We start from the raw sequence: 23,150 nt of genomic DNA on the forward strand, positions 1-23,150 counted from the left end.
TGTTTGTGCCTCATTCCCTCCCTTTCCCCTGCCTGAACTTTTTCGCAGCCCCCGGAGGGGCTAAGGAGAGCCTCCCCCATGGAATTGTGAGCAAGGCCAGACACCATGTGTGGAGTAATACTTTGCCCATTTTACGCAAGCACTATACCTAATTTCTGTCCCACAATACCATCCAATCAAAGAAGTATTTGCAGAGTTTAGAAGCATGATAAACCCCTGTTTGACCAGAGACTATAGCACATTTGGGAGGGATGAAAACCTTTATACGGAGCAGCAGAAGAGCCATGGGATTCTGTTAATAGCAGACACGCTGCGAGACAGAGAAATGGAAAGGGGTGCATTTCAGATTCTGCCCAGTGCATCCTCTTTGCCAGCAACAAGCTACAAAAACAGTCTTTAGGCGCACCAAGGAATCTATTACAGGTCAGTGCAAAGCAGCAAAAAGCTTATTATCAGTGGACTTGTATGCTTAAGACACTTCTTTTTTAAAAAAACAACAGTTTGGGAAAACATTAAAACAAACTGCAGAAGAGACTGTCAGTCATCCGACCACTTATGCACTCCTTGGCCATTTCATGAATATACTCATATTTATGCCCAATATGTTGTTGTTGTTTAGTCATTTAGTCGTGTCCAACTCTTCGTGACTCCATGGACCAGAGCACGCCAGGCACTCCTGTCTTCCACTGCCTCCCACAGTTTGGTCAAACTTATGCTGGTAGCTTTGAGAGCACTGTCCAACCATCTTGTCCTCTGTCGTCCCCTTCTCCTTGTGCCCTCCATCTTTCCCAGCATCAGGGTCTTTTCCAGGGAGTCTTCTCTTCTCATGTGGTGGCCAAAGTATTGGAGCCTCAGCTTCACAATCTGTCCTTCCAGTGAGCACTCAGGGCTGATTTCCTTAAGAATGGAGAGGTTTGATCTTCTTGCAGTCCATGGGACTCTCAAGAGTCTCCTCCAGCACCATAATTCAAAAGCATCAATTCTTCGGCGATCAGCCTTCTTTATGGTCCAGCTTTATGCCCAATATAATTTACCCTAATATATGCATTTTTGCATTTCACTATACACACACCTAGGGACATGGGTGGCACTGTGGTGTAAACCACTGAACCTAGGGCTTGCCAATCAGAAGGTCGGTGGTTCGAATCCCCACGACAGGGTGAGCTCCCGTTGCTCGGTCCCTGCTCCTGCCAACCTAGCAGTTCGAAAGCACGTCAAAGTGCAAGTAGATAAATAGGTACTGCTCTGGCGGGAAGGTAAACGGCGTTTCCATGCGCAGCGGCTTAGTCATGCTGGCCACAAGACCCGGAAGCTGTACGCCAGCTCCCTCGGCCAGTAAAGCGAGATGAGTGCCGCAACCCCAGAGTCGTCCACGACTGGACCTAATGGCCAGGGGAACCTTTACCTTTACCTTTATACACACACCTGCTATTTCAGCCATGCACCTTCGTTCCTCCAGTGGGCCCATAACACCCACACAACTACCCTTTGTGATACTTGGGCAACACCTGCTATTCCAACCAGCTTGAATCCAACGTTCCGCTTTTGCTATTCTGCTCTGGCTCCATTTCTGCATAAATCATTCATTTTCTGTTTACATTTCTCAACCAGGGATCAAGACAGCTGCCTTAGTTACACTGATGCTATATCTTTTTTCTTCTTTAATAAATGAAACAAGTCGGTGTCCTGCTGAGCATCAACCCATGTGCCTCTGTGGGGGCTTTCCTGGTGCAAAGTCTTCAGAGAGCACAGAAGGGGTAAGGTGAGCTCCTAGCACTTCTGACATCAAATCTGACATCAAGAATCACAAAACAGAGAAACCAGTAGGAGAACACTTCAATCTCCCAGGACATTCTATACAAGATCTCAAAGTAGCTGTTTTACTACAAAGGAATTTCAGAAATAGACTGGAAAGGGAAGCTGCTGAATTGCAACTCATTACCAAACTTAAAGCCATGGAGAGACCTGGTCTGAACAAAGACATTGGATTCTTATCTCATTATACATGACTAAGCCATTTCTCACCTTCTCACCCCTTGCCTTTTCCTGTAAGACCTATTACAGTCGTTAAGAGTCGTCAACAGGCTCATCTCAGCTATCTGCCAATCTCCCATTCCCACCACCCTTCTGAGTAATACCCCTCCCCACCTTCTCACTATATAGAAGGATCTGGCAACTTCTGTTTCAGTGTATCTGAAGAAGTGTGCATGCACACGAAAGCTCATACCAAGAACTAACTTAGTTGGTCTTTAAGGTGCTACTGGAAGGAATTTTTTTATTTTGACTATGGCAGACCAACACGGCTACCTATCTGCTCCTAGCACTTCTGACAGCTTTGTTCTGTTCTGATGCCCAAAGCCAGGGATCCATGGTTTCTGCAGGCTGCAATGGTACAGAAAAGGGGGCAAGGGTGGCCCTTGACTTGAGCACAGTCCCAGCAGGCCCTTCCTTCCCCCACCCGCAGGGAATAAGAACAGCCTGACCCTTGCCAGCCTCCCATGTAATCTCCCGCACGCTGATAAAACTCCTGAAGATCATGCAGGGCCTCTGCTACTGCCCTCCTTCTTGTGCATCGACTCAGAAGGCCCCTGAATGCTATTTTTAGTGCAGTGATAGGATCAGGTAGAATAAGCTCCCTTAAAGCACACTCTGCGTCCCCAGGCGTGTCGCTAAAGGGTCCCGAGAGGTTGGTCCTTTTGCGGGTAAGTTTGGGCTTCTCTTTTTCAGGGGTCGTCTTTGTGGGAAATGAATGCCCTTCTCCCCAGTGCATAGATGGGGGAGGAATCATGCTCACGATGCCCTTTCGGCAAGGATGTCAAAGGGTCTAGGCATTTATTCAATGTATATAGCCCTGATCTCAGAGTAAGGGAACCCTGAGCACTCGGCTGGACTGTGATGAGTGAGGGTTGAGGTTATTGTCCCCTCCCCTGTTTTGCTTCCCCCCAAGGACACGCTCTATGGGGAGTTGGCTTTGGGCACCAGTCCCACGGGCAGATGTGGCATTACAAAGATTTCTGCAAACATGGCACGAAGGCTGGCAACATCAACCTGGAGGCAGACAGTCAGGTTGTGTATCCACAGCGGTGACCAGAGGAGGAATGGTCGCTGGGAGGAGCGCAGAGAGAAGAAACGCCATGTTGCATCTGCAGCAGCACACCTTCATCTGCCCCAGCTGCAACAAAACATGTCTCTCCCATATCGGTCTCTACAGCTACAGCAGATGTTGCAACCTTCCAACAGTTTGACAATGAAGCATTTCTCCATTGTCTCCCGAGACAGACAGATGCCAAGCAGGTTTTGCATTCTCCAGGGTAACACCCATCTGACCAATGGATCAAGCCACTCTGCAATTTAAAGATGGCAGGCAGGGTTGGTACCACATGAACCCTGGTCCCCGAATGAAGCACCAGCAGGCACTTGCGAACAACTTCCTTGAATGAGCAATGGAGGCCACCCTGTAAAATAATGGGCATCCCTTTTGTAGGCTGTGTGTGTGTGTGTGTGTGTGTGTGTGTGTGTCTGTGTGTCTGTGTGTGTGTGTGTGTGTGTGTGTGTGTCTGTGTGTGTGTGTGTGTGCACGCAAGCTGAGAGTGACAAGGTCCACATAAAAAAGAGCAAAGATTGTGTCTTTGATTTGACAACAAAGCCTGCTTCTGCTTTTCTCTCATGTGAATCTAATACGCAAGTAAGTTTTTAAAAAATGAGACATGTGCCAAATTCAATATACAAAGGTTCAAAGAAAACAAGATAAGCGAGAGCCAGGCTGTGTGAGCACTGAACCTTTCGCAAAGCTGGGGAGGAATTCAGTCGCTGGACACGTGAGCCTGTTGCAGCACCGCGTTGCCCAATAGGCAACTGCCCCCAAAGGTCTCTGTTATGCACACCTCAATTTCCAAGCAGTGGGAGACTCAGAAATGCCAGCCCACAGCTCAGGCATGGCTTCCTTAGAATGAAGGTCACTGAAGATGGTGGCGTCTTTGTGATATATTATTATTATATTTATTGAATCTGTATACTGCCTTTTATCTGAAGATGGTTCACAGCATAAGAATACAAGACAAAAACACAAAATGCATAATAAAAACAAAACAATAACCCTCCTCCCACAAATATATGAATATATGAGATTCATGAGATGGAAAGGATTATAGCAGTAACATTCCAATAGATCTTGTTCCCCTCTTAGGTTTCTAGGGGGCTCTCAAAAAGCCATAGTTTTAGATTCAGCACAAAGAGCAAGTCAAACTCATCCCAGCTCCATGCAAGACTGCCTATTTCCCTTGTTTATTTGATTTTATTTATTACTTAGCAAAATGTATATCCCACTTGATGGGATTAGAACCTCTAATGAACTTACAAGAAATATTACAATTATCAGTAAAAAATATGTTTAAAAAATAAGAAGAAGAAGTTTAGAAAAAAAATGTAATATTTGTTACTATTTTAAAAAAAATTAGAAAAAAATTGTAACAAAGATTCAAATATGTCAACATCTATGTGTCTGGATAAGGTTGCCTTAACAAAAATGTTTCAGTGCCTGCCTGATGTTCCCTTATACTCAGTGATAACATAATCTCCAACCACAAAAGAGGGGAAAGCAGTGCTCCCTTTTGCTCCGCTTCTAGATCTGAAGCATCCCCAGCTAGCCATTTCTATGGCAATTCCAGTCACCTGTGCGCATTAGTCTTACAAAGAGATACTTAACTGACTTGATTGGAGCCGTTAACTTCAGAAAGCGGCAGATACAACCACTTTAGCAGCCTCCCTTTCTGCAAAATCTTAAAGCCCCAAAGATGTTCTCTAGGCCAGGCATAGGCAAACTCAGCCCTCCAGATGTTTTGAGACTACAATTCCCATCATCCCTGACCACTGGTCCCAAACCATCTGGAGGGCCGAGTTTGCCTATACCCCGCCTTCCCCCAGTTCTTCCATTTCTGCACATCTCTTGGGTATCCCTTGAATGCAGAGCAGTTTATAAATCCTGAAGTTATGATAGCCATCTTCAAACATCTCAAGGGCTGTCAAATGGAAGAGGGAGCATGCTTGTTTTCTCCTGCCCTGGAGGGTAGGACCCAACCAATGCCTTCCAGTTACAAGAAAGGAGATTCCAACTAAACGTCAGGAAGAACTTCCTGGCAGTAAGAGGTGATGGACAGTGGAACAAGAGTCCCTCAGAAGGTTGTGGACTCTCCTTCCTTGGAGGTTTTCAAGCAGAGGTTGGACGGCCATCTTGCGTGGATGGTTTAGTTGAGATTCCCGCATTGCAGGGGTTTCCACTAGATGACACTTAGGGGTCTCTTCTAAGATTCTATGATTAAATACAATAGATAAATTGCACTCTCTTCATGAGACCATCACATCTGTGCAAAAACAGCTTCCTCCTCCCTATTTGCGGATTTCTTATTTCAGCCAAAGCTCACATACCTTTGTTCCTTCACACATGGCTACTTTGGCCAACTTGAATCTTGTTCTGTTTGGCTTCCTGTCACCCCATTAATGATTCATTTTCTATTTGCCTCCCTTGACTGTGGATCAAGGCAACTGCTTTAGCTTTGCAGATGTTGCATCGGTATAAAACGGTGCATCTTTAAGCATCCCCCTGCGTGTGTGCGCATCTCTGGAAGGACACTTCACATGTAAACTCCGAAGGGAGAGCAGAGAAGGGGTGAACTGAGGAAGCCAGTTTCTACCACAGCCAAAATGGAGCTTCTGGCAGCTGCTGTGCTGATGGCGGTGCTGCTGGGCTCTAATGGCGAAAACCAAGCCGCCGTGGTTTCTGCAGACTGCAACGATGCAGGAATAGAAAGGGATGCTGGAGTGGCCCTCGACTTGATCAATAAGCACCGCAAGGATGGCTATATTTTCACCCTCTTGCGTGTTGCCGATGCTCACATACAACATGCGGTAAGTACTACAGCTCTGACTGGCTCCTTTGCTGACTTTTCTCTTAGGAAAACAGTGGTACCTCTGGATGCGAACGGGATCCGTTCCAGAGCCCTGTTCACATCCAGAAGCGAACGCAACCCGCGTCTGCGTGGGTCGCGATTCGCCGCTTCCGCGCATGCGCACGACGTCATTTTTACCATCTGCACATGCGCAAGCGGCGAAACCTGGAAGTAATGCGCTCCGTTACTTCCGGGTCGCTGCAGCGCACAACCCGAAAATACTTATCCCGAAGCTACTTCAACCCAAGGTATGACTGTACAGGGAGTTGCCTTATAGCGAGTCCTCTGGCCCATTGTCTACACCAGGGTATCCCAAATTTGGGTCTTCAGCTGTTTTTTGGACTACAACTCCCATACTCCCTAGCTAGCAGGCTCCATGGAGGACAACCAAACCTGTCTGAAATTGTCTCAAAGCGAGACGTTTCATGCAAGAACACACTGGTGTGAAATACCTCTATACGTCTGATGCGAACTGGAGAAATGCCAAACCAATGATAGCAGACATTCTGACCAAGCCACTACCAAGAAACCATTTTGGGAATGAATCAAAATGGGGCTCTGGGTGGTTCCTTAATTGTGCGTGCAATTGTTTATATTTGCCAGAGAGGGCGTTGGTGGGATAACCCACCTCATATAACCAACATGCTTAAATCTAATTGATGCGTGAAGAGGTTAATGTCATAGAATAAGCTGTCCTCCCAGGTTTAGCTCTATGTGGGATGAACTAGGTAATCAAACCTTTGTCCCCCTCCAGTCTACCTGAGAAGCTCAGCTTGTAAAGAGGACATAGCTGGTTGCTCCAAGCTCAAACCACATGACGCTTACAATAAGTTTTGTAAGGAGAAATATTGCAGAAAAGATTTATGAGAATGGATTTTAAGCTATGGGTTATTAAAAGTAATAGTTAGGATAACAAATGTAAGATTAAGAGATGAGGTTTGAAGACGTGGTTGATGGAAGCCTCATGCTAAAATAGCCAAAATGTTGTATAAGATGAGATGAGATAGATGTTCTGGTTGGAAAATATATGTAAAAACTAATAAAAATGTGTATTTTTAAAAAATGACTCTCAGAAGCCATTATAGAGTAACTATACAAATAATTTGGGAACTTTAACCACTTTGTAACAGCTAAGTTTTACTGCCTGTGCAGTCTATTTGGGAGCACATGAATCTGATCATTGGTTAGTTTGAAAGTTAACCCTAAAAACATACACACAAAAAACCTTACCCAACATATTGCCTTTTTATATGCTAGGGGAAGAGGGAAACTTTGGAAGGAACTCACAAGGGCATATTTTAAAAATCTAACAACCTATACTTCCACGCTTTAATTTGCTGCATATTTTGTTGTTTTAAATCTCTGCTGCGGTTCTCTCACCAAAGATTACTTGCCCCAAAGCTGGATCTTGGCATCCAGGGAAGTCTCCTTTGATACCTATTTCTTTTCCTTGCCACCAACTCAAGGCATGCTGTAAAGGTGCCTGCCTGCTGAGAAATACAGCATTCCCTAATTTATTGCTGCAGATATATCCCGCCTTCATTTAATTCCCACAGCAACTGGCAAGGCAGGTTGGGCTGAGAGAGAGGACGTCTGGCCAAGGCGAGCTTCACAGCTGCAGCGTTTGAATTCTGGCCTCCCAGGTCCAAGTCTAACACTAACAACTAGGTCACACCAATCGCAGGGGGAATTACTAAAAAAACCCCAAACTGTTGGATTGCACAGAATTGGGGGTGGGGGGTAAATGGGGGGTAGCTGGATACTGCCAAAATATCTTCTGCAGAAATGCATTTGATTTTGTTGCATTTCCTCCCATTCCAGGGAAATGATTCCATCTTGTACTTAACTCTGGATGTGCTGGAAACAGAATGCTCTGTATTATCTCGGAAAAACTGGTCATCTTGTGGAAACAGGCCGTTCTATGGCTATACAGTAAGTAACAGCATCTTTATTCCTTCCGGCAGACTCACGGGTACTGCCGATACTCTGTGGCAAGCATAGGCAAACTCGGCCTACAATTCCCATGATCCCTAGCTAACAGGACCAGTGGTCAGGGATGATGGGAGTTGTAGTCCCAAGACATATGGAGGGCCGAGTTTGCCTATGCCTGCTCTATGGATATCAATGTTTTTTGTGACTAAGGATGTGTACTGCAGCTCTGGCACACTCCCACCACTGGCGTTTGAAGCTGAGAGTGCTTGTCATTAGCCACAATCTCTATGCATTCTGTGGGCCCTTGAGAAATTCTACTGCTTGGTTGATTTTCCCTCAAACCGGCTTCCATCCAGCTTGAAAACGTATGCCATAGTTAAGCTGAGATGTGCACATTTGAGACAGCCGCCGCACATGCGCAAATGACTGTGCATGCACAGAGGGGACAGCTTCAGGCAACAGGAGTTTGCAGGGGCTGCAGGTGCAAATCAGGTAATGTGCATCAGGTGAAGACATTCCAAGCCCCTCATCAATGTGTACAAAAAGGTAAAAATGTGACTTGAATTGCAGCAGCGGAAACAGCCTTCCAGTGTTTTAAGTCACTAATGTGTACACAGCTTAAGAAAACTACAGTAACTGTCAGAGCAGGGAGGCAAACATCTCTTGTTGCTTTTGGAAAAGACGGGTGCTTCTATCAGAGCTTCCGACAGATGTCTGTCTTTTGCCTTCTCCAGGACTTTGGGCGATGTAAAGCTGTTGTGCAAATAAACCGGTTCCTTGAGGAAGAGAAACTGCATGGATACAACTGCACTGTGAGCCCAGGTATTCATAGCTTCCAAATCAAGTGTCTGTGAACTCAGGCAGGATACAGACAAAAAGATGGGTCACTGCAATCTGGCAGCTCACTCACGGCATTACAGGGGAAGCTGCCTTATAACGAGTCAGATCATTGGGTCCATCTTGCTCAGAATACCAGGGCTCGGGAACCTTTCTAAGGCCATTTCCCGTGGAAAGCCTCCTAAGGGGCGCATGGGTGCCGGAGGCAGGAATGGAACGGTAGATGTGAGTCTTAGCCTTTGTGCACAAGGCTACATTCCAGACACACAAAAGCAGGTGGTTTAGTCTAAAAGGACTTGAAGTGGCCCTCTAGAGATGCTAGCTACCTTTGAAGGTGACCTGGAAACTACAGCTAATCCAGAATGCGGCAGCTAGACTGGTGTCTGGGAGCGGCCGCCGAGACCACATAACACTGGTCCTGAAAGACCAACATTGGCTTCCAGTATGTTTCCGAGCACAATTCAAAGTGTTGGTGCTGACCCTTAAAGCCCTAAACGGCCTTGTCCCAGTATACTTGAAGGAGCATCTCCACCCCCATCGTTCAGCCTGGACACTGAGGTCCCGCTCCGATGGCCTTCTGGCGGCTCCCTCACTGCGAGGTTACGGGGAACCAGGCAGAGGACCTTCTTGGTAGTGGCGCCCGCCTTGTGGAACGCCCTCCCATCAGATGTCAAGGAAATATGACTTTTAGAAGGTAGCCCTGTTTAGGGAAGTTTTTAATGTTTGATGTTTTATCCTGTTTTTAATATTCTGTTGGGAGCCGCCCAGAGTGGCTGGGGAAACCCAGTCAGATGGGTGGGGTATAAATGATAAATTATTATTATTAATATTAGCAGGGATTGAACCTGGGCCTTTTCCATGCAATCCAGATGGTCTGCCACTGAACCACAGCCCTTAATTGACATCATATGAATTATCTTTTCTCCCAAGCTGATCCCAGTAGAAACCTCCCTCCCACACACTTTTCAGCAGATGCTGGCAGCAGACTTTGGTGATTGGATAGGGATTTGTGATGTCCGAAACCTACTTTTCAGGACCATTTTTCAGCTTTAATTTTAAAAATACACCGTCTTAACTTTCAAAGGTATAAACGCAGTATCTTTAAAAACACAGCCAGGTAATTCACCTGAAGAGAGAGAATTCACTCGGGATTTGATACGGAGGAAGATACAGGGCGAGGGAAGTCAGGGATTAAAGGACGACACTGGGATATCGGACGTGCTATAAATCAATGACTTCACCATGCATGTTAATTATAATCCCAGGCAACAATAATACAATGCTGATAACTGCTCACTTTTCTCAGTTCCACCTGAATTATACGAGTGCAAGGATTGTCCAGTGAGGGTAACAGTCATAGAAGCCACTGAAGAGCACATGAAGTACGCCAACGGGGTCTTGGAGCAATACAATCAGGACAGCAACCAGACGAACTATTACAAGGTGGAGGAAATAAAAAAAGTTTTCAGTGCGGTATGTATCAGTCTGCCCTGGAACTTAAATTGTTGGGTACAGGTGAAGCTTTCCCCATCTCCCATTCATAGCTGTCAACCGTCCCTCATTTGGCGGGAAACTCCCCTATCCCAGCGCCATTTCCCGCTGCTGTCCCGGATTGATGATGTCCCTTAAATTTCCTGGCTTTCAAAGAAAGCAGCTCCTCTCCCTCCCTCCCTCCCTGCCGGCCAGGGAGGAGGGAGGCTCCAACTGTGTTGATTGGCTGCGTTGCTCACCCAATAAGGAGTCTAAGAACGACTGAGGGGTGGAGCTTGCATGCCTTGTGCCGATCAAATTGGCCGCGTTGCCCGGGGACTCGCCTTTGCTCAGCGTTTCCCGTTGGTTTTCCTTGCTGCATCCCCTTTGCCAGGTTGCTGTGCTGTGGGAACCACCGCTTGAGGCTTTGATTGGCTGCTGGTTGACTAAAATCCCTTATTTTGGCTGCTGATCCCTTATTTTCGTTTTTTTTCAAAAAAGATTTTTATTGGTTTTACAAAAAAAATTTTTAAAACAATACAAACATATAAAAAGACATACAAACATGTATAGTTTCGTACCCTTTTTTTCATAAACCTTGTTTCTCGGACTCCCCCATACCTCCCCTTTCTGTATCCCAATGTCCAAAGTTTTTCAGCAACTTCTAAATAGTTCTGTCACGCCTCTGTCCTCTTAATCTTTCCTTCATTCTAATCTTATATCGCTGTAACCCTTTCTTTCTCAAAACCTCGACATTCTAACATTCATGCAGTTTATAGTAGTCCTTAAGGTAAATTTTAAACTTCTTCCATTCTTCTTCCGCCGTCTCCTTCCCCTGATCACGGATTCTGCCAGTCGTCTCAGCCAATGTCATGTAGTCCATCACTTTCATCTGCCATTCTTCCAAGGTGGGTAGATCTTGTGTCTTCCAATACTTTGCGATAAGTATTCTTGCTGCTGTCGTGGCGTACATAAAGAAAATTCTGTCTTTCTTTGACACCAATTGGCCGACTATGCCCAAGAGAAAGGCCTTTGGTTTCTTAGGAAAAGTACACTTAAGTACCTTTTTCATTTCATTATATATCATTTCCCAGAAAGCCTTAATCTTCGGGCACGTCCACCAAAGGTGATAGAAAGTACCTTCAATTTCTTTACACTTACAACACTTATTATCAGGCAAATGATATTTTTTGCTAGCTTGACTGGGGTCATGTACCACCTGTAGATCATTTTCATAATGTTTTCCTTTAAGGCATTACATGCCGTGAATTTTATACCGGTGTTCCACAACCATTCCCAGTCAGCAAACATAATGTTATGACCAATGTCCTGTGCCCACTTAATCATAGCCGATTTAACTGTTTCATCTTGTGTATTCCATTTCAGCAGCAAATTATACATTCTTGACAAATTCTTAGTATTGGGTTCTAACAATTCCGTCTCTAATTTTGATTTTTCCACCTGGAAGCCAATTTTCCTATCTTGTTTATAAACCTCCATTATTTGATAATAATGGAGCCAATCTTGTACTTTTGGTTTCAATTTCTCATGGCTCTGTAATTTCAATTTATCTCCATCTTGTTCCAAAATTTCCCAATATTTTGGCCATCCGGCCTCCATATTGAGTTTCTTCAATGCCTTAGCCTCCAAAGGTGACAACCATCTAGGGGTTTTATTTTCCAACAAGTCTTTATATCTTATCCATACATTAAACAACGCTTTTCTAACAATGTGATTTTTAAAGGCCCTATGCACTTTAATTTTATCATACCATAGATATGCATGCCAACCAAATGCATTATTGAAACCTTCTAAATCCAAAATATCTGTGTTCTCGAGGAGCATCCACTCTTTCAGCCAGCAGAACGCTGCTGCTTCATAGTACAATTTTAAGTCCGGCAGGGCAAATCCCCCTCTTTCTTTTGCATCTGTAAGTACTTTAAATTTTATTCTGGGCTTTTTGCCCTGCCAGACAAATTTCGCAATGTCTTTCTGCCACCTCTTGAAACAGTCCATCTTGTCAAGAATCTGCAAAGTTTGAAACAAGAATAACATTCTAGGCAATACATTCATCTTAATAACTGCAATTCGGCCTAACATTGACAATTTCAAATTTGACCATATTTCTAGATCTTTTTTAATTTCTGAGCAGCATTTTTCATAGTTGTCCTTATATAAGTTCAAATTTTTAGATGTCAGATAAACCCCTAGGTATTTCACCTTCTTAACCACTGTCAAACCTGTCTCTTCTTGGAATTTCTCCTTCTCCATGACTGTTAAGTTTTTTTCTAATACTTTAGTTTTTTGTTTATTCAGTTTGAATCCAGCTACCTGGCCAAATTGTTGGATTATCTCCAACACCCTTTTCGTACTAGTGTCAGGCTCTTGTAAAGTCAATACTAGGTCGTCTGCAAAAGCCTTTAGCTTGTAATGTTTAACCCCGACCTGTACACCTTTAACCTGCTGGTCATTTCTAATCATATTCAGCAACACCTCCAGAACAGAAATAAAAAGCAATGGGGAAATTGGGCACCCCTGTCGTGTTCCTTTTTCTATCTTCAATTCCTCAGTTATCACATTATTTACAATCAGCTTAGCTTTTTGTTCAGAGTATATCGCACCCATACCATTCTCAAATCCTTGGCCTACCCCTGTAAGTTGACAGCTATGCCCATTTCTTTGCTAGGAAAGAGGCCATGTGCTCTTTTGTGTGCTATTAGGATGGTGTCAAAGGCCCACAATGCTTGGCAAGTACATTCCCAGAGTTCACTGGGGCAAACCATGTCTATTCAGTTAATTCGACAGTGCAGAACTGGCACTGTTACAAAGGTGACACGTAATGCTTGTTCCGCATGCAAAAGAAATGGATTTCTTTAGTGTGGTGGCACCTGCAGTCTGGATCTCAGTGCCTATTGACATCTGGCAAGCTTTGGGAGTAAACCTTACATCACAAAACCCAAGGAAAAATCCATACATTGCAGGACATCTTCGGGAGGAGGAAAGGCCATGAGGAGTAAAGCCTACGCAAATCTGGAGTGGAGTCCCTAAGACGGTTGGATGGCGCCTTTTATGCTCCCTTCTGGCAACTCCTGTGGCCAAGCTGGTGCCAAATGTCTCACTCTGCTTTCCTTTGGACCACATCAGTGAGTCCGAGAGAGGGGTCTTCTTGTCTGGGCAGCCCAAGACCTCCATACACATTGCCCAGGCTTGTGGCCTGGAGAGATTGTTGCAGTGCTGCTTATGCAGCAAAAACAACACAGGAGGCAGCCATTCCAAGTTATGGGTCTCTGCAGCCACAGCAGGCGCTGTGATTCTGCAGCAGTTTGACTTCACCCCCAGAGGCATACTCTATTGTCAGATGCCAACAACAAAGGCACCATAAATGCACGCTGTTCAGCGCCTGCTTAAATCACTTTTGTTTAGGGAAGCCTATCCCAACACAAAGAAGTTACAAGTGTTATGTTTTATGTTTTAATCATATTTTGAATATTTTTAAATACCTGCTTCCGACTGTTTTTAATCTATGATTTTAATGTTTTAATTTATATATTCGTAAACCTTTTAGAGGGGCAGTGATTTGGGGTTGTTACTGTTTTTTTACAATCATGTGATATATAATTTTTAGTAATTAATGAAATTCAGCTGGTTTAAATTTGTCGTGTAGCTACCAGGGGCCCAACGCAAAGAGGAAAGGTATGCATTGGCATTTCAAATGGCTGTGCCACCTACATCATTCTGCCCGGACACTGAGGTCCAGTGCCAAGGGTCTTCTGGCAGTTCCCTCGCTGCAAGAAGCCAACTTACAGGGAACCAGGCAGAGGGCCTTCTTGGTAGTGGCTCCCGCCCTGTGGAACGCCCTCCCACCAGATGTCAAAGAGAAAAACAACTACCAGACTTTTAGAAGACACCTGAAGTCAGCCCTGTTTCGGGAAGCTTTTAATGTTTAATAGGTTATTGTATTTTAGTGTTCTGTTGGAAGCTGCCCAGAGTGGCTGGGGAAACCTAGCCAGATGGGCAGGGTATAAATAATAATAATAATAATTATTATTATTATTATTATTATTATTATTATTATTATTATTATTATTATCATTTGGGATCCCCTACAGATGGCCGATCGTACGGCGTACGTTGTTGAGTTTACCATCAAAGAAACCTCATGCCCCAGAGCCAGTCTTGCAAGGAATATCTCGGCGTGTGAATTTCTCCCTGACAGAACTGCGGTAAGCGAAGAGTCTAGCATAAGCTCTGCAACATGGTGCTTTCTGGGTGTTTTGAACTACAACTCCCACCAGCCACAGTTCGACAGGCTGTGGGTTAGCTAACGCTAGAAGCTAAATCGTGAGGGGAAATGTGAGAGGTTTCTAGACACACACTCACAGCTCTTCGCCGCCTATCCAGACAAGCAGGAGCCATTATCAGAGTTCAAGGATGCAATCCAGCACTTGAGGAGGGTGAGGAAGGGGGCGTGGCCTGGGGAGAGGGCGTGGCCTAGTGAAAGCCCCAAGGGCCTGGTGGAGAGGTCTTGAGGTCCACATTTAGCTCACAGGCCTGAAGTTCCCCCAGGCTGATTTAAATATCATCACAATTACAGCGTAAGTCTTCCTCACAAATTTATTAACAGCTACACGAATTACGATGGCTAGGAAGTGGAAGGGGCCAGCAGAATATAAAATGGAAAAATGGTATAAAGAGGTGTGGGATATAGCTATTAATGATTAATTCACATGTGCCATTAAGGTAAAACGGGGAATATGCAGGAGAAATGATTTTGAGGAGATATGGAGGGCATCTGTAGAATTTGTACTGTTAAAACGGAAAGGGGTCAAACCATCGCAAGAGGTGTTGAAATTTTGGGAGGTTGGATCGTTACAATGGAATGGTCTCAGCAGTGGGGTGCACATTTTTATTCTTATTTGTTTATGATTATTACTATGTAAATAAAAATATAAAAATATAAATAAAAGAATGAATAAAAATAAAAAACAAAACAAAACAATTACAGCGTATATCATGCAGAATAACAAACAAATCATCAGTAAAACAATTACAAATCTTCAGTAAAGGTATCCTGTTAAAGGGATCTGGGGTGTGACATACTGTCCGAAGCTCCTACAGGGACCCCTTGGGGTGGTGCCTCTTGTTTGAATTCCTCCTCCATGGTGGCAGTCATGGGATTGTTGTCTATCACATGACGGTGTGTGTTTTGACTCCACAGAGTGGGAACTGATGGAGACAGGATGTTTGTGTTACTGTGTTCCGTGAAGTGGGATTATTGTCCTTTGTTCTCTTTCTTTGCTGTCTGATGCTAGAGAGAAAGGGAGCCATGTTGCAGTGCTCCGTGTGTGTTTATATGTAAATAAAGTAGATTAGCCAAAATGCTGAGTTGCTGAGGTCTGTTACACAAGCTGTGAAGACTCTGCGGATCCCAAAGTGTGCCAGTATCTGTTGGCATCGGTCGCTGTGACTGTTCGGGCTGAAGAAAGCTTTTGAAGCTCCCGAACGATCGACCAGGAGGGAGGGAACATGCCAGTCGGGCATGTTTCTCTGCCAGGGTCCTACTCGAGTGTAGGACGAGCTCCTGACACCTCTATCATAGGTGTAAGTCATAGGACACCCTCTATCAGTGGTTTACCTTTCCATGGACTCCCTACAGATGGGCAGGAGTCAAGATATAGCCTAGCTTCACCCCAGCACCTAAGCCAAACTGCTCACATCTGTAACCAATGAAGTTGTGGCCTATTTGAACCCATAAACCAAACTACTCTGTGACAGTGTGTTTTATTGCCTTGACACCCAAAAGAATCCGCAGCACCATCCAGCGCAGGGGCACAGATTCACATTGACATTTCCTCCTTCTCCGCAGCACAAAGGACTCTGCAGAGGAAAAGCCGTTAAGGAGTCGGGTGCAAAAGATCCCAGTGTGATTGAAATAGAGTTCTGTGAAATCTACGATATTCAAGTAAGTCTATTTCCCTGCCCCCTGCTCCGTGGCTAAAGGGAGTGGCCTTCCCACCTACCTTTAAGTCAGGCTTCCTCAACCTCGGCCCTCCAGATGTTTTTGGCCTACAACTCCCATGTTGCCTAGCTAGCAGAACCAGTGGTCAGGGATGCTGGGAATTGTAGTCTCAAAACATCTAGAGGGCCGAGGTTGAGGAAGCCTGCTTTAAGGCAAGGACAGAAGCAGGCAGCATCGACAGAAACAAGCACGCCGCCTTGCCTCCATAGTTGAGGGGGCCGGTGCCCGCAACATGCGCAAGTGACGTCAGCACGCCACAGGACGTGCTGATGTCATGCGCCATGTGCCGTGCTTGCACTGTGGACACACGATGAACTGCGTGCTGATGGCAGTTGCGTGACTGTGTGCAATTAAGGTAAGCATGTTACACAGCATGCATGCACAGCCGCTGCAGGTTTTTGGGGGAAGCGGAACATTGAAGGGGGGAACATTCAAGGACACAATCTGTGCAGCATAAACCAATCCACCAGGTGGCGGCAGAAAATTTAGGTGCACTGCAATTACAGTGGAACCTAATCCGTTCCGGAAGTCCGTTTGATTTCCAAAATGTTCGAAAACCGAAAATCAAAGGGCTGTTGGCAACGTGAATGGTGAAAATGGAAGAATGTGCCACAGAAGCCGTTTGACTTCCAGGTTTTCTGAATTGTTTGGCAGCCCAGACATTCGAAAACCAAGGTTGCACTGTACTTCCGTTAGCAAGTGGTAATAGCAAATTTGTATTCCACCCAGCAGAGAACACCAAAGAGGGTTCTATACTGTGCTTTCTTTTGGTCTCTAGAGTTTCAATGAATAGGAAGTACAAGCTGCTAATGTAGCTCACATTAATTGGAGATTTTGCAAAACGAAAACAAAAAACTCAGCAAAACTCAACAAGTTTGTGAAAAAAAGTTCAGCAACTTTTGTGCCCGGAATTTCACTTTTTGAAACATGGCAACCGTATACTAGTGATTTATTGCAAGAAAATGCAACCCACTTATAACGACATGAGCCAGGAAGAATTGCAGCATTCCTTAAAATTAGGAAATCTCTTTTCAAGGATCCAATCCTGCAGCAGTTCAGCTCCCTTCAGGCTTTACTCCACAGGAGAAGAGAGCAAGTGGCCCATTTCAGCCTCCTTGCCTGACTTCTGCAGCACATCAGAAGCCCCAATTTCACATTTCATTAGTGTGACACCAGGTCTTACTTACCGAGAGTGGCTGGGATAGTGCCACAAATGTCCCAACAAGCACTGGTTTGCTGGCTAATATATTACAAAGGTGACAATTAAGCATATGTTGCAGCTCTACCCAACGTGCAAATCAGGCTCCTTCACAGCCATGCATCTGAGTATTTTTGGGTGCTTTTTGCAATAACTGTGCGCTACCTGGCTCCATCATTTGGCGGCTTCTGTTTTTCCTCCACAGCTTTGCACATAGACTGCTATATCGGAGCCATTCAGCTGTAAACTAACACATGTGTTGAACACATCACAGTATATCTATCAAATCCAACTCTGCATTGCAATCATTGCAGGGAAATTGCCAATCCTGATTGGCTAGGCTTATGTCCAGCATCTCTGCAGGAAGGGAAGGTTTTCTGGGATCTAAGCAATATCAGCAACAGCAGGAGTAACTTTGCGACGGAAGAGATCCTAAGGACGGAGGGGAAGAGGAAAGTCTTCAATAGGCACAGAAAAGACCGAAAGGATTGCATGTGTCTAATATCTAGCAGGAGAGAATCCATGAGGTTAGGTGCCACCACACCAAAGCCTAATTCCTATTGCAAGCAGACAGGACCTCCTGATAAGGATGCCTTTTCCTGCAGGACACAGTGAAAAGTGCAGATGAGACAGATAAATAAGGCCAAAAAAGGCAAGTGAAAGAGAAGATTCTAAGGAAATCTCACACTGCTTAAGGCAGGGGTGCCTAATTGTGGCCATTCACAGGATCATAGAGTTCTGGAATTGGAAGGGACCCCAATAGTCATTTGGTCCAATCCCCTGCAATGCAGGAATCTAACTAAAGCACCCATGACAGGTGGCCATCCAACCTCTGCTTAAAAACCTCCAAGGAAGGAGCGTCCACAACCTCTCAAAGGAATCTCTTCCACTGTCAAACAGATGTTGTTGGACTCCCATCAGCCCTAGTCAACACGGCCAACATCCAGAGATGGTTGGGTTTTGTGCTGGGCCCGGGGGTAACCCGTGAAACGCAGTCCTGGAGCGGACCAGAATCCGGAGGTTCTGCTAGGAGTCAGTCCGACAGGGCCAAGGCAGGACACAAGGCAGGAAACTAGACAAGGACAGATACAGAATCTCAGGCAGGATCTAACATACAGCAATGTTGCTCCCACAACCTGGGGTGGGGTCCAACAGCCTTTTATCTTTGTCGGGGTAGCGGCCGGTCCTGATCCCCCAGAGACTCACCTCCCTGTTTCGCCCAAAGGCGAGCTCTCCTCCTGCGAGTACTCAGGTCTCTCCTTCTCTCAGACCTTAGTCTCTGCAGCTCGGGAAACGTTGGTGGGTTACTAGACCCAGGGGCCGCCTCAGCCTCCCCTGACCCAACCGGTAGTGGAGCAGCTGTAATGGATGGCCCAGCTGAAGGCAATGAGGTCATCCCCACATCTGGAGCCAGGGCAGGATCAGGCCCCTGACTCGGCCCAGCTGGTGCTTGTTGCAGGGGAACCTGTGCAGACTGGGACTCTTCAGGATCAGGCCCCAGACCTGATTCAGATGATGCCTGAGGCAAAGGATACAGTGCAGACTGGGTCTCCTCTGGTTCAGAGTCTGAGTCCGAGTCCCAGGCCATCACAGGCTTATAAAGAGCACAGCTTACAGGCTTACAGGCATGGAGAGGACAAATGGTAGGCTGCTGTTTCATGGTGAGCGTGATAGCAGCCCAAAGTCCAAGGACTGACAATCTACATCCAAGGCAAAAAGAAAGGAGTTGGGTGCATTCGCTGGTGCAATGAAAATTGTGAAAGGTTCGTAAGCTAACTCTCTTTCTTTCTTTCTTTCTTTCTTTCTTTCTTTCTTTCTTTCTTTCTTTCTTTCTTTCCTCCTTTTGCTTCCCGTTCTCATGTGTGCTGCATGCACACCTGGTGGCTGCGCTCCAGGATACAGGAAAAGGTTGCCATGTGTGCGGGCACACATGCAGGCACCCGCCACAGGGGCACCATCACAACCATGACCACCACCACCATGGTCCTTGTCGCCATCATCACCATCACAGCTTCGGACCTCACCATCGGCATCACAAACATAATGGGCATCACAGGCATGGGCATGGGCATCATGGGCATCACGGGCATGGGCATCACGGGCATGCAGGGCCCAGAGATGACCACAATTGCTCTGAAGAATATCCTGACTTTCCCCCTCCTCCAGGACCTTGCTACCCTCCTCCACCCCCTGGCGGACCACACCATTTCCCACCTGTTAACGGTCCCCCGCCTCCTCCAGGGCCACCACATGGGCCTCTTTGCCATCCTCCGCCCCCTCCTGATGTCCCCAACGATCGTCCCACGTCTCCCCCAAATCAGCGGGTTCGCAGGAATAGCGGCCACCACAAGCGCTGTCACGGCCCCAGGTGTCGTATGAGGTCAGCTAGGAGAAGAGGAGGAGGATCCTCTGAAGAGCACAGTTCCTTTGAAGACCACCACCCCTTCCACGGCAGCAAAGCCGGGTCGGTCTACTACATCCCAGTTGCGAGTCCAGACAATGTCCTCCAAGTTCCTGGGGCAGACTTCTTTGGCAGCCCAGACAGTCAGCAGGGAGGCGACAGGGGGCCGCCTTTGTGCGGCAAAGGCCTTCGCCAGAAACCAGCACTGCAGCCATTCCCAGAAGCTGATTCAGAGTCAAAATCATGCCCAGGGAAGCCCAAGTACGATCGGCCGGGCTTTTTGTCTTTGTATCCGCAATGAAACACATTCCCATTAAGCCGAAGTGTTTCCGTAACTACATAGCTCCACGGCCTTCAATAGTGAAAAATAAAACATCTCTATACACAAAACAGTTTCTTTTATTCTGAGAGGGAATGAGCATTTATGGAAAGAGGTATGTCTCAAGCAGAAAACCTATGTTTGGTTTGTTGGTTTTATTTGATTTATATATCAGCCTTCATCATAAGCTCTCAGGGCAGTTCACAGAATAAAATACAGGATGAAAACACGAGAATAAATAAAACGGAACAGCACAATAATAACACACACACCCTTCCCACAGACACTTTTAATAGCCTGTAGAACATTAATCTGGCTGAAGAGGAACATTTTTGCCAGGCACCTAAAAATATATAATGAAGGCGCCAGTCGAGTGTTGCCACCTTCTGAACCTCACGTGAAGGAGGCACATGAAGAAGGGTGTCAGATGATGAGTGCAGAATCCAGGATGGCTCGCTCCATCTTCCATATGACAACCCTTTAGATGTTTGAAGATGGCTATCATATCTCCTCTCAGTCTCCTCTTATCCAGGCCAAGCATACCCAGCAACTTCAACTGTTCCTCATAAGCCTTGGTTTCCAGACCTTTTATCATCTTGGTTGCCCTCCTTTGTGCCCATTCCAGCTTATCAATATCCTTCTTAAATTGTGGTGCCCACAACTGGACACAGTATTCTAGGTGGGGTCTGACCAAGGCAGAAAAGAGCATTACTATGACTTCCCTTGATCGGGACACTAGACTTCTGTTGATGCAGTCTAGAATAGCCTGAGGTTTTTTCTCTTTTTTTGCCGCTGCATCACACTGCTGACTCATGTTAAGTTTGTGTTCTACTAAGATCCCTAGATCCTTTTCACATGGCAGGCCAGGTGTCTCCCTTCTTGTATTTGTGCTGGTGGTTTTATCTTGCCTAAGTGCAGAACCTTACACTTGTCCCTATTGAAATTCATTCTGTTTGTTTGGGCCCCGTTCTCCAATCTGTTAAGCTTATCTTGAATTCCAATTCTGTTTTCTGCAGCAAGTTGCTACTATTGCTTCTTCGTATATACAGCCCTTCACATTTGGGGATCAGTCTACTTGTGAGATTGCCTTACCCATATAGGACCGTGCAACTGCTTTGATCTGAAGAACTGGCACTGTTACAGGTGCAAATATTCATTCTGAAGTTTTAAGTAATCCGTACTTTACTGCAGCAGAATCTACACTTTGGAACTCCCTGCCGATTGAAAACAGGCAGGTGCCTTCCCCTTGACTCTTTTTGGCACCTGTTTGAAACATTGTCGGCCTACTTGGAGAAGTGTTTTAATCTCTTTTGCTGTTAATTTCAATTATCTTTAAATGCTTCTAGTTTAGTTTGTTTTTTAATCATTTTAAACAAACTGGTTTTATTGATCATTGTAATATTATAAACCACTCAGAAGTTTTGTTGCAATCAAGCGGCCTTCAAATTTTAGCGAAATAAACAAGCAAATGCCAAGGTAAACAGGTGCCAGGTGTGTATCTCAGGGCAAAGCATCCCACAATGACTGCCTATGCAGCCAGGGACCTGTATCTCTCCCCTAAGTCATTTTCTTGGTTCTCACCTCCTTGGCAAACTTGCATTCTCTGAAGGATGGTGTTGCAGAGGGGGAAAGTTCCCCTTTGGGGGCTGGAACAGGGCCTCTTGGTTTGTTTTCCTGAGGTTCCACTTCAGCTTTCTCTGTATGCATCTAAGTTTTGAAATCGGCATATTCACCATAAGACTGCAGAATGTTCTAGGGCGTACAAAACATGACCTAGAACTGGTAATCTTTGTTCTGACCCTGACATCCTGAGGTTCGCCCTGTAACCAGAGCGGCAGGTGAACAAACGTGGTGTCATCACAGCGCAGGGCTGCCTCTTTAAAAAGGAAAACAGCAGATGTTTGGATAAACCCAAAAGGTTGTTTGCACTGTACACAGGAAGCGACAAGAGTCCATCAAGCCCTCCTGCCCTCTTTCTGCTTTCGCTTGATTACCTTAAATCAAAAGAAGGCTGTTCCAGTCTTCCACGGCAAGGCATTTCCCCGCCAGGCTTTTGGAGAGTCTTTTCTCTCCCTTTCCCTCTCCCCAGGTTTCAGGACCTTCTTCCTCGCCTGGACATGGGACTCTTCATTCTGTTAGCCTTCGCCTTCTGCTGCTGCCATGCCAGCCCTCTCCAAGGCCAGAAGGTCGACTGCGATGATCCTGGGGTCTTTAACGCAGTGGATCTAGCCCTGAAGGAACTGAATCGAGGCATAGCTAGTGGCAACAAATATGCACTCAGTGTAGTCCTTGATGCCAGCAAAACAGTAAGTAAACTCTGGAACAGCAGAAAAATCATCTCTAATTATTAATCTTCTCTTGCAAGGACTATTAACTTGTTCTACAAGAAGACATTTCCTACAAATCAATGGGATCGGTTGCAGGAGGGGACATTGCTCATGAGTCAGGAGTGCTAATTTTCTCTCTCTCCTATCGTTGTTGCTCTCATATAGTTCTCTCTCTCCTTAATATTGAAGCACTCTAACTGGTATAAAATTAAATGAGCACCAATTACGACTCCGTTTACTGAATATTTCAATTGTATTAATAATTATCACTGCATAGAGCTCACGCCGGACTTCAGAAAGTGTTCACCCACAGAGTTTTATGCTGGTAACTTGCAACTTACATGAGGGTCCGGTTCCGTGGGTCCATGCAAGTACGCAAAAATGCGTAAAGCCAGAAATTCCGGGAACACCGCTCCCCAGCAAGGCGGAGGGGTGCTTTCCCAGTTTTGTCTTTTTCTAAACCTTTAGTCCTTTTTTTAAGCACCTCTCACAATTTGATTAATACCTCCACTCGGTAGCTGACGATTGTGCAGTGGGATGGCAGTGCTCAAAAGACCACCCGTAAGTTGAATGGTTGCTGTTTACTGGGAGGTAGTACTTAGTTTTAGCATTATATTCCATCTTTCCTCCTGAAGGAGCCTAGGGTGGCAAGAGTGGGGGGAGGGCAAGGCAGCAGGGAGGGTGGCACGGTCCACGTATAAT

General features: G+C 45.7%; 2 protein-coding genes across 2 annotated transcripts in view; both read left to right on the forward strand.

The window, feature by feature from the left end:
• The first annotated feature begins 5,564 nt into the window (after positions 1-5,564).
• Positions 5,565-20,192, forward strand: HRG (histidine rich glycoprotein). Its single transcript, XM_081191981.1, has 7 exons — positions 5,565-5,904; positions 7,767-7,877; positions 8,612-8,699; positions 10,021-10,187; positions 14,294-14,407; positions 16,051-16,146; positions 19,297-20,192. The coding sequence occupies exons 1-7, from the start codon at positions 5,701-5,703 to the stop codon at positions 20,101-20,103; spliced, it is 1,587 nt and encodes a 528-aa protein (XP_081048107.1). The 5' UTR covers positions 5,565-5,700; the 3' UTR covers positions 20,104-20,192.
• Positions 20,193-22,042: 1,850 nt separating this feature from the next.
• KNG1 (kininogen 1) overlaps positions 22,043-23,150 on the forward strand; it is a 29,184-nt gene continuing 28,076 nt past the window's right edge. Inside the window, exon 1 of the mRNA XM_081190737.1 lies at positions 22,043-22,427. Coding sequence (XP_081046863.1) covers positions 22,239-22,427 — 189 coding nt within the window. The 5' untranslated portion in view covers positions 22,043-22,238. The remainder of the gene's footprint in view (positions 22,428-23,150) is intronic.

This window comes from Podarcis bocagei, assembly GCF_964188305.1.
Source record: "Podarcis bocagei genome assembly, chromosome: 4".
Taxonomy (NCBI): domain Eukaryota; kingdom Metazoa; phylum Chordata; class Lepidosauria; order Squamata; family Lacertidae; genus Podarcis; species Podarcis bocagei.